The sequence below is a fragment of the Sinocyclocheilus anshuiensis genome, unplaced genomic scaffold, assembly GCF_001515605.1.
Source record: "Sinocyclocheilus anshuiensis isolate Anshui unplaced genomic scaffold, SAMN03320099.WGS_v1.1 scaffold963, whole genome shotgun sequence".
NCBI classification, from domain to species: Eukaryota; Metazoa; Chordata; class Actinopteri; order Cypriniformes; family Cyprinidae; genus Sinocyclocheilus; species Sinocyclocheilus anshuiensis.
This window is the reverse complement of record NW_015544183.1, coordinates 578305-594951: the sequence shown is the minus strand read 5'-3', so window position 1 is coordinate 594951 and position 16647 is coordinate 578305. Positions and strand designations below refer to the sequence as shown.

Sequence of the window (16647 nt, the reverse complement as noted above, 5' to 3'; positions counted from 1 at the left end):
TGCGTGAACATTTGGGCGGCGTTATGCAAATCTTCCCACATAGTGATGTAGATATGTGGGGGCGTGTTAGAACGAGCCGTTTTTAGGTAGGTGTGGCTGACTCTTAACTTTTATAAAGAATATCTCTTTGGATTTGAGACTTTAGTCTTTGCAACTTTACAGATCTTCTTTATGCACCAAGAGCTTGTAACACTCCAAAGAGAAAGGAACATTTTAAATTGCATCATATGACCCCTTTAAGTTTTGTGATACTTGATTTTACTGTCCTGATGCTTTAACATGGTGGTGAAATTTCATATGATTATGAGGGGATTTTCTAAGGGTGCAAAAAACAATTTCATGTTGATGTTGGCTCACTCAATCCCATTTCATGTGCGTGCATTTTTACAGTTTGTCTTCTGAATTTGTCCATAATTCCTCAGACAGGTTTCTGGTGCATACCGTGTCTATGTGTGCAACTGTAGCAACATGGTGCTGCTTTCCTTGTCATACATTAGTATTGTGTCATTTTCACCATGGTTTAAAATAATTTATTTGGACTTTTACTTGATCAGGTAAAGCTTCCATGGTTGTGTAGATGTACCATGCACAGGTTTTTCCCCTAAAAAAAATTCTTATGACTGGACTTTTATTTTATTTTATTTTATGAATTTGTAAACTGATGTATATTTTGAAACAAATAAAACTATTTTAAACAACCGTTTTGAACTCTTCATATTTGCAGTGTCACCTCCAGGCCCTACTATGATTCATGGATGTGTTTTTTTTGTGCCATGGAGTGGCAGTGCTGATGCAGGAGTGCCCACTGCTGGTCATGAGGGTCCAGTGCTCTGTCTTAAGTGGGTGGATACAAGCACCTAGCAACAGTGTGCCAACAGTCCTTAGTAGTTGTAATTGTCAAAACAATCACAAGCACTAATTAGGGTCAGTAAAGCTTATCAACAGAGCTGACGAGAACTATTTGCTGTTTTGTCTGACAGATTCCAGCATAACTAAATAAATTAACACCTTGAAACTATTTCAAAAGTAGCATCATTAAAAAAAAAAAAAAATCAATTTCCTCTTGTGATCCATTTGTAATTCTAGTAATTGTTTTTTGTGTGTGTGTGCCAAAACTGTTATAACTGTTTGCAGTTTTTAATTGCCTGTATGTATACAACAACACATTTCATGTTACTGGAATATTACTGATAAATCTTTATCTGACTATGGAGGTTATCATATCCAACCTATTTTGCAATGCAAAAGCAAGCGTATTTTCTGTTACTGTGCGCTATAGGTAAATGACTAGAAGAATAAACCGTAGCACTATTTGTGCTACTAACCAGTGTGTTTATGATTACTACAATAACTTAAACTAATATGACACCAAATGTCAGTTTGCAATATCAAGCAGCCTAATGGATTGTTTTTGTAAAGCATTTTCCTATTTCAATGGTCAAAATATCATTAAAATCTCATGTGTTATCTATGAATTAAAAAAGACAATAGACATTTTTGAATGTTTTTCGTTTTTTAATTGTTAAGGGTTCCCTATACTGTTATTGCAATTAATTATTGTTTAGTTTGATTATTATGGTTTTGGGTGTGGTTTAATACATTTTACCAAAAATCTCACTATGCAAATTGTTAATTGTACACTGTAAAAAAAATTCCGTAAAATTTACGGTAAAAAAACGGCAGCTGTGGTAATTACACATAATTTTGCTAGTTACTTACTGTTTTGTTCAGCCAACGAAAAAGCCATACCCATTACCCATGGCGTCTTGGGAATGGACACAGTAGTGCTGTGTTTGATTCCTTAATAATGAATTAGTGTTTTTAGCGATGAATCCTGATTCAGTGACTAACTAAAGATACTTGTCGCCAACTATTGGCGTATCGACACAACCTGCAGAAAGACTCGAGATGATTCCAGACTCATTCAGCATTTATGTGCACTACGTGTCCTGGCTCAGATCTCATTTCAGTTCAATCCAGATTCTTATATAGTTTAGACTAATGCTTATTTCATCATGCTGAATACTTTAGCATACTCCTGTCACTGAAGAGGATTCATTACAGCATTAACCACTGGAAAATTGGCATTCCATTTGTCTCAGGTCTTTAGCAGCTTGGTAGATTGATTAGAGGCCTTTCATTAATTATAGACAACGATCTCCTGCCTTATTATTTGCCGTTCCTGGCAGCTGCTGAATGAGAGCGATAGACATTAGGTTGGTGTTGGTGTCCATTTCCTTATTCAATCCCTGACCGGAAGTAGAGAGCTGCTTAGACAAAGTCCAGGAGGGAACATCAGATATCGCAGTACTTGAGAAGAATTGAACACATAAAGCCAAATAAATGTGCATGGTCAGAAATTTACTTTTCCATCAATGGGCAATATTTGCTCCCTGCAAAAAAAACAACAAAGTGTAAAAAGCAATCTGATGCAAGCATATATCTAAATGTAATTCCTGACACTTTTCATTCATTTTCACATTTCATTTTTATAATAATCATATAATATTTAATTTAATTGTGCAGGGGCAATCTTTGCCCCTTTGTCTTGAATTTGTGAGGCATTTTTGTTCATTTTGGTGGCATTTTTTTGCCACAGGCCCCAGTTTATTTCCAACCCTTATTCAGACATTCAACCAGTATTGGAGTTCCAGCAAAGGAATTTAGCTACAAATTTGTAGTCTTAGAAAATAAATCAGTTGCTATTTAAAATAACGAGAAAGCCTGATAATATTTAATCAGATCCTCAGGAAAAATACTCAGAATTGCAAACTTTAAAAGCCTTTTCTTTTGGATGCATGCCATCCTTTACATGCATAGTGCATATGCAGAAGAAGTTCAACGGCTGAGTGAGATCAAACTATTCTTTATTCAGTCTCTAACTCTGTTCTATATATATTGAACACAATATATTCAAGTAATATCACACAAACAAGAGTGTTGTTGTACTGAATGTCATAATATTCAGACCAACAGCATGATTGCAAGAGAATATTGTCTTTATACAACAGTTATTAATGTTGACGAGTCTTTATATACATATGCCTGGCAACAATTTTTTTTTCCAGAATGAACAAAACATTGAGCTGTATCTGTCACCTAATAACGCACAGAGCTAAAAATTGTAATAGTTCCTCTGATTTAAAATAAGTGACTCTGAATCTAAAATATTATACAAATAAATAAAATTAGATTTTACGTGCAAATTACTGGCCAAATATTACTGTTTATGACTGTGTATTACACACACACACACACATGAATGTTCCTCTGACAAAGCTAGAGAGCCTCAATCCTGCTTTAACACACCTGAATGTAGTTCTCTAGTAATTTTTAATTAGTTTCTAGTAATTTTCAAGTCCTGGATTAGCTTCAGGTGTCTAAAGCCATTTTAGAGCAAATATATAGAGATAATGAATATTGTTATAATAAATAATGCATACTATTGTACATAAAATAATGCATGTAGTACTGTACCATTATTTGCTCTGGCCATTCTTCTCCTCATCATAAAAGAAAGACCGGATTTTTCTTTGTAAACCCAGATTGTGTGGAAATAAATCTTGCCTCATGCTGCACAAAGCTTGTGAACCACACACTATGGTGGATTCAATTATTTACTCTGCACAAATGCTTTTAATACCCAACTGCATCGGAAATACTCAAAAACTGCGCTGACTCTAAAGGTGATTTCGTAAGAAAAACGGATCTCTAAAAACAGCAAGCTTTTAACCATATCACACTGCTGGGCAGAAACGAAAGAGCAGGTTAAATCTGCATGAAGCACAACGGTCTGCAAAGGCTTAAATGTGGTTCACCGTTGTTCTAAATGGTATAAACAACATAATCAGCTTTGCACAGGAGCTGCTGTAACAGTACTGAAGCACTGAAACATGACGGCGATGTGACTGTAATGGTAATGTCTGCCTTTTTTCATTGTGCTACGGCACTTTTAATGCTTGGATGTATTCCGAGTAGGAGTATCGTATTTACGCTGCACAACTGCCTGAATCCAGATGAAGGAGACTGTGAAAAGATGGTGACATCAAACAGCATTAGAGGACATCAGACACCACACTGAAGCTTCTGAAGTGCACACACCTGTGTAATGGAAACAGACAGGTGTTCACTGCGAGACCGGCCTGTCTGGATCCTATAATCCCCACTGGTCAGGTGGGAGCAATATAAGTGCAGTCACTTATTACACAGCTTTACAACAAAGAAAACAATGTAGATTGTTTTGAATCGAAATTGTTTTATAATTTAGCTTTGTAATTGCTTTTGTAAGTAAAAATGATTTACAATCGCTTGCCAAGCAACAAGATGAACACTGCAACAATATTACAGTAATATTAATACAGACGTCATCTGAGGTCATTTTCACTGCAGTTAAACACCGAGATCAAGATGGCACCAGTTGCGTTTGTATGAAACAAGACAGCATGTCTCACCACACCGGTTTCACTTACCCGGATGAGTGGATTGATATTACAACGTTGCCTTGGATAATAATAAGCTGTGTCCCAATTCAGAGGCTGCATTCTTCGCAGGCTACACTCAAAAACTGAATGCGTCACAGCTGTGGGACAAAGGCTGTCCAATTTCAAAAGGCTCCTTCAAATACAGCCTCAAAATGCGTCCTTTGTTTCCTGGGTCATGAAGGATATATATACCAAAAAATGGCTGCCCACTGCTCCGGGTGTGTGTTCACGGTGTTTGTGTGTGTTCACTGTGTGTGTGCACTTGGATTAGTTAAATGCAGAGCACAAATTCCGAGTATGGGCACCATACTTGGCTACACGTCACACCACTCACTCACTCACTCACTCACTCACTCACTCACTCACTCACATTCACTCCCCCTCACTCACTCACACACACTCACTCACTCACTCACTCACTCACTCACTCTGAGAGCAAGACAAGACCAGCCAAATTGCTATCAGAAACGCATCTGATTTCATTTTTTTTTTTCACTTTGACTACATAATCATTGTGTTCTAAAATAAAGTGTGAGAGTTTACAATGCTATGATTAATAAAAGCTAGAAGTATTGTTCATTAAGATTGTTAATTTCAACATTTACTAATACATTTTTAAATTTTAAAGTTGTATCTGCTGACATTATTTAATGCACTATGAACTGACATTAATGGGTGAGGTATAATTAACATAATAAGATTTAATGTTAATATGCATTTATTTCTTTTAAAAATATAATACATTTTTATGGGTCAGTACTGTTTTTAGTTTTGTAATAAAGTTCAGCACTATTTTACTTGGAAAGTTGTGTTTGTTTTTATTCAGTATCCATTTATCAGCCAGTGTAGTCCAACCTAGTTATCGTTATCAGAAAAATCCACTATCGGTCCACCTCTAATGCAAACACCATGCGAGCGTCACTATGGGAAGCAGAAAGTGCCCGATTTAACGCCCATCTCTTTACCCCTTGCCCACATGCAACCGGCAGATCTCACCCGTCGGTGGAAGACTAGTACAGTTCAACTCAAACAACACATCATTATCAGTGCTTGGGAGTGAATGGGCACTAATGTGTTATTTTGGTGCAAAATGCTCGTCAAGATTCTCTGATTAGTGAAGATTTCTCTGTAGGATCATGGGTAATGTAGTTTTTCACCACTAATTCCACTGTCAAATGGGATTATTTAAAAAAATAAGTTGAAATAATGTGAGCTGATGGCTTCATCAAAGCATTTACCATTTGACAACCTCCTTTTTCCAACTCAGTGATTCTGTTTTTTAGTTTTTACTGACATGTTGGTGTTATATCTTTCAGTTGGTTGTTATAAGTTGCACTGAGTAAATACAGCTGGATAAAACAAAAACTGTGTCCGTCTTCATTTCAGGCTTCAATGCAACGAAATGTGATTATTTTAAAGGGGGGTGATTATTTTCTATACCCACTGCATGTATATACGAACAATAATAGTAATTCCTCCCCCTAAATTTTTAAGTCTGACCTGACATGAAGGGGTCAGGATTTGGATTTGTTTGTAGACACAACAAGAACAAAAAAGCAGAGCAAAAAGCATTTAAAAAGGTGTAAACTGATTTATTCCGACATCAGGCCATCATATCACCCCTATACAGCTCATCTAAAAGAGTATACTGTTATCTGTTAAATACTCATTTATAAATAGACTGTACATCTGTAAAATAAATAATTCACTATTGCGCATTATAAGTCACTTGGTGTTTAAGGTTTTTGTTCCAGCTTTGAACTGTCTTGCGCTAAGTACTACAGGTCATGCGGCGTGAGAGGTCGCACACTATCTGGTGGTCTCGCAGTAGTTGTACAGTGCAAACACAAAGCATCGGAAGCTCCAGTTTCACATCTCAGTCTCTGCCAAAAAGCTCTCACCCAGTCCTGATGTCATCAGGACCATCTGGGAGCTGGAAGAGTCTGGAAGGGTCAGAGACAATTCGGTAAATGTCTGAAATGTTTGAAGAGGACAGGAAAAGGCTATTCCAGCTCTACTAAAGATTCTTCTTTCTAGGGATAGTTCACGTTCTCTCATCTTTTACTCACCCTCAAAACTTCATTTTTTGATTAGTAATATGCATTGCTAAGAACTTCATTTGGACAACTTTAAAGGTGATTTTCTCAATATTTTGATTTTTTTGCACCCTCAGATTCAAATAGTTGTATCTCGGCCAAATATTGTCCTGTCCTAACAAACCATACATCAATGGAAAGCTTATTTATTCAGCTTTATTCAGCTTTCAGATGATGTATAAACCTCAATTTCGAAAAATTTACACTTAATGGTTTTGTGGTCCAGGGTCACATATTCTTACCTAGGCTGCATTTGTTTGATCAAAAATACAGTACAGTAAAACTGTAATATTGTGAAATGTTATTACAGTTTCAAATAATAAATATTCCTGTGATCAAAGCTGAACGTTCAGCACCATTGCTTCAGTATTCAGTGTCACATGATCTGTCAGAAATCATTCTAATATGCTGATTTGCTCAGGAAACATTTGTATTATTTTCAATGTTAAAAACAAATGTGCTGTCAAATTTTTGTGCAACTGTTTTTTGTTGTTGTTGTTGCAAGATTCTCTGATGAACATTAGAACAGCATTTATTTGAAAACAAAGAGCAACAATGCAAATGTCTTTAGTCACTTTTGATCATTTTAACGTGTCCTTTCTGAGTAAATGTATTCATTTCTTTATAAAAAAGAATATTACTGACCCCAAACTTTTGAAGAGGCATGTGCAGTAACGGAAATGAGAGGGGACTGGGTCTTTCAGGCTCCAAAATGACAAAAAAAAACATAAAAGTACCAAAAAAGTAATCCATGCGACAACAAAAATCATTAACGTATGACAAAAATTTAGGCTACTGAAAATGCGTATAACAGTCTTTCTGTAAAGATGTGGCACCATTGACGTCATTGGTTTTAGTGATACGGAGTACTTGTTTGATACTTTTAAGGTGCTTGTTTTGTCAGCTCCAGTCCCCATTCACTTTCATTATATGGAAAAGAATGGTCAGGATTTGCTTCCAAAACTCTTTTCTTTTGCGCAAAAAAGAAAGTCAGATAGGTTTGGAGTGACATGAGGGTGAGCGATGACAGAAGGATCCTTTTTGGCTGAACTATTCCTTTAAAATGTACCCTTACTAATAATACCTCTAAGCCTAATGACTTTAGGATATACAGGACAGAAAACACACAGCTTGGCCATTATAAGCAATTCATATTTCTATTTCGTAAGTAGAAATGATCTCTCCTAAATAATGCATGAGTAATGTCAATTTCTGTACTTCCCTTTTGCCCCAGCCTCTTAGAACCAGTTACTCCAGGAAAGTCATCCACACACAAAGAGGGAAAGAGAAAGCGGAAGAGAAATCTAAATGAAACAGTCTTGAAGCAAAGAGAACAGGCTGAGAGAGTGAGGCTGGTCAGCCCTTACTGCTGTGGGGAACCCAGGCTGGTTTCTCCCTGGGGGTCACCGAGCTTCCGCGCGCCTCTCCGTCTTTATCTTCCTCCTCCTCGCCTTCAGAGAGGAGATCTGAGATCTGCTGCTGCAGCTCAGGACTAATGTCGTTCTCGGCTAGAACCAGCACACGCAGGCTGGTGGGGTAGTTCTCCACCATGTCTAGGAAGACCTGATCATAGAGAGACAGGGAAAGGCCTGACGGAAATGAATATGCTCAAAGCTTGTAAAGAACTGGGAGGAAATGAAGTGCAATGAAACATCTACTGTTGGTTGCAAGTAGCCCCAATGTATCGGTGTTGATGGTAACTGTGATATTTACTAAATTAAATACTGATATTGTGCTAAAAATACACATATGAAATTATCATAAACAGTGCAGCACTTATACGGTTGATACACTTTTGTGCACTTTTGTACAGTTCACCCAAAAAGAAAATTCTGTCATCATTTACTCAGCCTCCACTAGTTCCAAACCTGTGTGAGTTTCTTTCTTCTGTTGAACACAAAAGAAGATATTTTGAAGAATGTTGGTAACCAAACAGTTGACTGGTGGCCATTGACTTCCATAGTAGGAATAGAAAATACTATGGAAGTCAATGGCTACCTACAACTGTTTGGTTACCAACATTCTTCAAAATATCTTCTTCTGTTGAGCACAAAAGAAGAAACTCATACAGGTTTGGAACAAGTGGAGGGTGAGTAAATGATGACAGAATTATACCCCTATAAGCCTCATTTTGGGCAAGTAGGATATATGACCTGTGAACTTTAGTTACACAAGTGTAATATAAAAAGGTAGTGGCATCAGATGATTGGGTGCAAAGATTTTCCATGAACAAATGTAATTATGGAGTCATTGGCTTCTCTTGCCTCTAGCTCCCTGCAGGAAAAGTGAGACTCAAATGCTTCTCTGGATTTTCAGCTAAGCTGCCCAGACGCATACAGAACCAACAGACCTTCAGTGCTGAAAACATAATCAAATTAGACCACAGGTCGCCAACTGGCAGACTCCGGTCTGAATCCGGACCGCAAGATGCGTCCAAAAGGACCACGAAGCCTTTTGACACAATGAAATAAATCAATGCAAAATGCTATTTTCTAATAAAATCTAATTTATATCAGGCACATCAAGGTCAGCTCAGTAGAGCCGTTTGGGTCCAATGGCGCCACGGATTGCTACTACAGTAAACTGTTGCTACGGTCAGATGGAGAGCGGCGCGCAGACAGATGAAACTTTCGATGAGTGAAAAACAATGGCATTCTCAAAAATTAGGAAGGTTAACGAGTCCTTAAAAAGTCTTAAATTTAGTTGTATCAAATTTAAGGCCATAAAAAGTCTTAAATGGTACAAGAAAGTCTTAATTATGATTGTCTTAAATTTGGGGACGGAAAGACAAGAATTGCGATATAGTGTAATGTGATGATTAAACTTCAAAAAGTTATGTTTTTACGAAGCAAACATGCAGAGCTGTAAATGTGACCAAAATATAACGCATTATAAAAATGTATCATTTTATAAAACTTTTTGGTTTTGTAAAAACCTGTATCTGAACTGTAAATCATGCTTTTTACAGTTATTTTAATTTTATTTGTCCAGGTCTTAAAAAAGGTCTTAAAAGTCTTAAATTTGAGCTTAAATATCCTGCAGATACCCTGGTCTGGCAAAAACCATCAATTCATGTTTTTAGGTATATAATTGTCCAGACCTCAGCTGGTGGACCTCAGGCTATTTTAGTTGAAGACCCCTAAATTAGACAAAATATGAATGACAGTAAATGACACTGTGCCTTCAGGTAGTTCATTTCTGCAGTCATTTGTATAATAGGTGGTGCTTGGAGGAAACCACATGTCCAAATATGCTCCACATTATCTGAAAAGCAGTGCAACAGATCAGTATCACACGTAATAATTTAAATACTTAATCATCATGATACAGCAAGCACAAATACCCAGATGACCCACTACAACTGCTGACATTCTAAAGCATGGAAAACAATGTACGTTACCATCCCATGAGACCAAAAGGAGCCATCAAATTCACAAAGTCATGTAATGTCCTTCATCAAAATTCATTGCCTAGTATGAAAGTATAGGAATTTAAAACTGCATTCATCTGCACACACACAAAATAATTAATGGTTTGCTTTTAGAACAATGGTCCAAACTTTGTAATTACAACCATCTTGACAGGAGAAGGAACACTGAGAGCATGAATAAGACATTTCCTGTGCAACTTTGCCCTCTAGTGGAGAATTATGAAATAATAATCCTTTGCCAATTCTACCTCCTGTTGACAGTCTCAAAGAAAACAGAAGATAAGAGAGCTTCTAAAGGAATAGTTCATCTGTTTAGTGATGTCATAAGTTATGTTGTGTTGACCTTGTGATGTTTTCTTTCTTTCATGGAACACATATATAGATGTATAAACCCAGACATTCTGTTTGACATCTCATTTTTTGTTTCACAAAAGAAATATAATAAAATGAGGCCGCAATGAGGGTGACAGAGGAATTATGGCTTAAAGTTGTGCTTAATCCATTATTTTCCCCCACAGTGCTATTTTTCAGCAGGTGGTGATAGGAAAAGCTTTTGGATTACTCATCTGGTTTATAAAGTACATATCTGATCTACATCTCCTTTCAAGGGCAAAATGAACGAAGCCACTGCACAGATTACATTACATTACATGCATCACACAGCACTTACCCACATGAATTTACACATAATTCAGCACTGATTTAAAGTCCTACGAATAGTGTTTACTCTTCCGGAAATTCAAGTGAACTCCATGGTAGTTTCTTTGTTTAGTATCTGTGATGCAGGAGTGGCAGGGAATTTAGAATTGGATTCTAATATGCACTAATATTAGTTTTGGAGATCATACTATTTTCTTCCTTTACAATTAACCTAAAAATTAAAATTCTCATCATTTCTTCTGTGGAATTCTGAGGAATAATCACATTCTTCAGGATATTCTTAAAGGGGTCATAGGATGCCCATTTTCCACAAGTTGATATGATTCTTTAGGGTCTTAATGAAAAGTCTGTAACATAGTTTGGTTAAAATGTCTCAATGGTAGTGTAAAAAACACCTTTTTTACCCTGTCAAAAACAGCTCTTTTCAGATCAAGCCGTTTTTGTAGCATTTTCCTTTAAATGTTAATGAGCTCTGCTGACCCCGCCCCTCTCTTCCGAGCTGCTCTCTGAGGGACTGTTTACTTTAGCCGCATTCATCGTGAAACTTGCTAATTAGCACATTATTTCTAAAGGCGATTTGCAAAGATTCATTACAAAACATTATACTCGCTTCTTCTGTAGATGAGGCTGGATCAGGAATGATTTGTGCGAACATAGACGCATTTATGTAGATCGGGGGAGCATTCCCTTCAGAAACAATGCCTGTTTTTGTGATGTCACACAGACAGGCATCTGAGATCGGCTCGATTTGAGAAAAGGGAAAACATTTAACCAGATTAAAAAAAAAACACTGGGTGGATTTTTATCATTATAGGGTGGTTGTGTACACACACTGCCAACACACCTTTCAGTTCAAACAACTTGTAAATGTGCATGTAGCATCCTATGACCCCTTTAAAAGATTTACACAACAAAGATTTTTCAATGTTTTTTAAGACACTTACAGTATGCTCATCAAGGCTGCATTTATTTGATCAAAATACAGTAAAAATATTGTTACCATTTAAAGTAACCATTTTCTATTCGAATAGATTTTAAAATGTAACTTATTCTTCTGATGTAAAGCTGAATTTTCAGCATCATTACTCCAGTCTTCAGAAATCATTCTAATATGCTGATTTGCTGCTCAAGAAACATTTATTATCATCATCAATGTTGAAACCAGTTGTACTGCTTAATATTTTTGTGGCAACTTTGAAACAAAAGTTCAAAATAACAGATTTTTCGGAATGGAAATATTTTGTAAGATTATAAATGTCTTTACTGTTACTTTTGATCATTTTAATGCATCCTTGCTGAATAAAAGTATTCTTTTATTTAACAAAAACTTACTGACACCTAACCTTTAAACAATAGTGTACCTTTTATGTTCCGCAGAAGAAGAAAAAAAGTCATACGGGTGTGGAAAGAAAAAAGAGGGTGAGTAAATGATGACAGGGTGTTTGGGTGAACTGTCCCTTTAAGGCATGTTCTCAGCCTGCATTTTATTATGATACTCTATATATAATGTAAATGTTAAGAAAAAAAATCCTAATCAATTTGAATAAATATAGTCAAAAACCACCATGTTTCATGAAGCAGTTCTGAGTTTGGAATATACCTGTGCTGACTGATTGGTGAGGCCGGTTCCCTCCAAGTCCAGAACTTCTAGAGTTCGACTGGATGAGACAGCGACAGCCAGCATCCCAGCGATGTGATCCCCTGGAAACCACAAGCAACGGGAAAAGCTGAGACAGAGACTCCGAGTGCAAGGTGCAAACCAAGTGGTTTCCAAAGTGCAAACCCAGCATTTCTCCGGCAGAAAAATTTGCACGCTTGGGTGGCATTTTCATTCAAATAAATGTCTGTATATATATAACATCTACACCATTCACTATACTTCAGGCAAAGACTTGCTTCCTTGAATTAATTGTTAAATAGATTTATGTCAAACTAAGACACACAATTAACTTTACAAATGTTTAGTAAACTATTGAGCTTATTAATACTGATCAAAATAATATCATGTCCAGCATACATCCATACCTCAAAACGGCTGAAAATAACTCACCTAAGGGATTGTAGTCGAGGTTGAGGACCCGTAACTGTGAGCTATGAGCCACGGCGATGGCCAGTTGAGCCCAACCCTGCGTGCTGATGGCTGGGTTGGCACTCAGTGTAAGCTCTTTAAGCCCTGTGCAGTATTATCGATCGCATAAAAGAGCATTGTTAATTCACCATAGATCCAAGCCTGCTGCTAGATTTAAAGCTACTACTACTACAGTATTTTTCATTTGGATATACATTATTCATAGAATTGTACCAATTTCCCCAAATTACACACAGAAAAACCACTCTCAAAATCAATGGAAACCTTACACACAGTCTTTCAATCAATGTTTTACAATCTGAATATCAACATTTGGAAGATATAGTCATTTGAAACAGTTTTGAAGTTAATTAATCTAATTTAGCATCTCTGGAAAATAGTAATCTGTGACATTATACTATGTAGATTAACAAAGGTTAATGAGGAATTAGTGGACACATTCATGTTCTTAGATTTATGGAGTGAAAATATTGTTTGGCATGTTGTTACTAGTGTTATTATTATTTTTTTTTAATGTAATTCATTGGGTTACTAGTGAATAATTCCGTGAGTTTGATGTACATATTGTTGCTATTATGACATTTTCAATTAAATATATATATATATATATATATATATACACTCCAGTAATTCCACTGTATATATGAATTCCAGTACCTCCTACATTATTATCCTCCAGTATTTAATTGAAAATGTCATAATAGCAACAATATGTACATCACACTCATGGAATTACTCACTAATAACCCAATGAATTACAATAAGTATTACATTAAAAAAAAAAAACACTAGTAACAACATGCCAAACAATATTTTTCACTCCACAAATCTAAAAACATGAATGTGTCCACTAATTCCTCATTAACAAATGTCTATATATTTCTGGCATATTAGCATAAGCAAATGGTGCCTTGGTGTATTGATTCAGCCAACTGAAAACTGCTGTAACATACACTAAGAACTCTAACATAATGTATAATATGACTAACTGCTTATTTAATCTTAATGTATCACAAAGGTTTTTTGTATGGAAACTATCTTTAATAAACACTGTTTTCTGGTGAAGCTGTGATGTTTTACCCGATTTGGCTCCATCCGGAGGAAGCATGCCACAAATGAGACGAGCTGCCTCATCTCCAAGCATGCAGTCCCCCAAATCCAAGGACACCAGTGAGGGGTGAGCGGAGAGGGCTCCATTCAGGGTGACCAGTCCTGCATCTAAAAGTGGACTTCCGTGGAGACTATAAAGGCACAGGAAAAGCGTACAGAGACGGACATTATGTTCTGTGCTACATTTGCATTCCCTGAAGAAAATGACAATGCTTTCAAAGCAGCAAAAGTGTTTCAAATGTTGGTTCTGCATTACAACAACAAAAACATTTTTTTTTAAATGCAGCAGCAGAATCACAATCGCTGTTGTCAGGACACTCAGCTCTTGTTTTCTATCAGCTGTGTACGAGAATAAACAAATTGTGGATTATGTGTGGCTTTTTGAAACAATTATTTGAACTAATTAGAAATTAGAGGTGAAATCTCTATGAGACCACCACCAACTTGAGGTGACAGTAGAAGTTGTACATCTCTATAGGAATTACATTTTTCTAAACAATATTTCCCACACATCGACTTTACTTGGGCTAAGTATATTTGGAGAAACATTTTTGCTTTTATTAGTTTTATCCTCTTATACTTTTTTAATCTGCCCGAAATAATGAAACCACCCGCAATCGATTAACTATAAAATCTGTGTCCCGTTCACTGAAAGAGACATTATAGGACAAAGCAAGGAGAACTCTACTATTTAAATGCTGTAATTTTGAATAATTTACAATGCATAATAATGCATAATATGAGTATGTAATTACATGTAATAGTAGCCTGTAATTAAAATGAATTTCAATAAATAAAAATATTGTTAAAAATCACACATTATTTGTCACATGTAGTAGACCATTTTTGTGCCTTGGGTAATAGGAGGATTTTCCACCCTGCTACCACCGCAAGTATATTTCAAACCTGGGAAGCACTGAAAAACATGTTAAAAATAGACTGAGCAGACAGGTAGGATAGTTACATTTCCCTATGTAGGAAATTAATATGGAATATGTCACACACAATAAAAAAAAAAAAAAAAAAAACTTGACTTTGCGAAAAGACCAATCACAATTCAGTATGCAAACGATCTGAGAAACACTACCAGCCTCAGTGTGCTAATATTACGGTGACGTAATCGAAATCCCTTGGAACTGGATAGCAAACTTTCTAACAATGCATGTCAACGGGAGTCCTTCAAACTTTCATTTCATAAACACGAATAATAGCTATACTTTATATAGCACATTTAAGAAAATTAAGAACTAAGTATACAATTTTTGACAGAAATGCTGAAATGTTTTATTTATTTTTTGTGCATTGCTAGGTTTCGTTCTACATATTTACTCATTTAGCGGACGTACAAACGAGGAATATCGCAATCAATTTGTCATAAGAGCCAACAATACTGATAGTACACAATGCCTATTTTAAAGTTTAGGGTAGATTAGTAGGGTAGACACTGGATGTGGTTTGGAGGTTGTCTTGTCAAAGTCAAAAAATCCCACCAGTGATACTGCGCTTTCGAAATATCTCGATTGCCTTCTTCAATTTAATTCTGTTTATTGGCTGGCTGACAGAAAACTTCTCCTCGTTAATAACCTATCGCCAGCAATATAATAATAGTGACGGTTGCATGCACTCACAACAGGGTCTGGACGGATCTGTTGGCCTTCAGAGCATCTGCCAGCTGCTTGGTCCGGTCGATGGTGGACACCACGCCGAGGTTCAGGTTCAGTTGAGCGAGAGAGTGCGACTCCGCCACGCCGCGACACAGGCGGCCGAAGTCCCGGTCGGACAGCTGACAGCCGCGCACCGACAGCAGCCGCACGCTGTTCTCCTTCAGGCTGTCGCATATGTCTTTGATTTCAGCACCGGACAGCGCCTCTCCCGTTATCTGAATAGAGCCCGGCAGCATTTCGGTGGTGTCAAGCTAGATTAACGGGCATTATGGATCCTGGAGGTCGGATCCGCAATGTCTAATCCAGTGCACCAGCTTCAGGCTCGGGATCTCGCGGAAGGTGTGGTGCTGGTGCTGCCTACTTCAGCGTTTTGTGCTTCCTCTGCGTTTGCCTCCCGACATGCTCAAGGCTGTGAACCAAAGATGATGATGATGATGCTGGTGCTGTCGGTTACTATGGGCACCCTCTAAACGTCGCTCACGTTAAATTGTCCCCAACTCACCAACGAAACAGGCTTTAGGCGACTCCAGGTTTGAGGTAATCCGCCTGACCGCGATGCTGGGATTGGCCGCAGAGAGAGAACGTGTCTGTGAAAATGGGCACGAGCTCTTGAGGTAACGCGTGTAGCCTTCATCTATTCAACTGTATGGATGATTGCTTGCGTCCTCCTGGAAGTGGGTTGCATTCATTGCATGAAATAAAACACCGGGGCAAGTTGTCACACACTTCACCCTATGAACGCTTGTCAGAGCAGGTTTATTTTAGAAGGTGAATTTCTATACATACCATATACAGACAAGTCCTCACTACGAATAAATAAAACATAAATAAATAAATATTTTTCACAGTTATTCCTCATGAAAAAAGAGAGATTATTTGAATATTTACAGTTGATTTAACACTGTAGGCTAGTGGGATGTAAATTGTCACCGTGGGAAAATGCCTATAGATTTTGCAACAAAATATAAACAACACAAAAGAACTTATAAGTTATTTGAAACAAAGCAACTTGTAACACATCAAAAATGTAAAAAGTAAATAAAATGTATTTACAAGTTACAAAACACCTGACATTAATGAAAAATGCCTTTTGTTCTGACAGTAACCACTCAGTTAA

General features: G+C 37.0%; 1 protein-coding gene across 2 annotated transcripts; it reads right to left on the bottom strand.

Moving 5' to 3' along the window:
* Positions 1-6104: 6104 nt before the first annotated feature.
* Positions 6105-16085, bottom strand: LOC107696385 (leucine-rich repeat-containing protein 73-like). 2 transcript variants are annotated; one of them, XM_016496695.1, is made up of 6 exons: positions 15495-16085; positions 13837-13997; positions 12718-12840; positions 12268-12368; positions 7945-8140; positions 6105-6424 (listed from the first exon to the last, which is right to left on the bottom strand). In XM_016496695.1, exons 1-6 carry the CDS (start codon positions 15764-15766, stop codon positions 6351-6353), a joined length of 927 nt encoding a protein of 308 aa, XP_016352181.1. In that variant the 5' UTR covers positions 15767-16085; the 3' UTR covers positions 6105-6350. The 2 variants fall into 2 exon arrangements, with proteins under 2 accessions (XP_016352181.1, XP_016352179.1); XM_016496693.1 differs by lacking the exon at positions 6105-6424 and adding an exon at positions 7218-7828.
* Between the last annotated feature and the right edge of the window lie 562 nt (positions 16086-16647).

Bases quoted from the DNA above. Each gene is read 5' to 3' on its own strand.
- LOC107696385 (XM_016496693.1), bottom strand. From the start codon at position 15,766: ATGCTGCCGGGCTCTATTCAGATAACGGGAGAGGCGCTGTCCGGTGCT. The intron at 12,369-12,717 runs GTGAGTTATTTT...TGTGGTTTCCAG, and splicing joins CCTCGACTACAATCCCTTAG to GGGATCACATCGCTGGGATG. The intron at 7,829-7,944 runs GTAAGGGCTGAC...ACTTTCCTGGAG, and splicing joins AGCCTGGGTTCCCCACAGCA to TAACTGGTTCTAAGAGGCTG.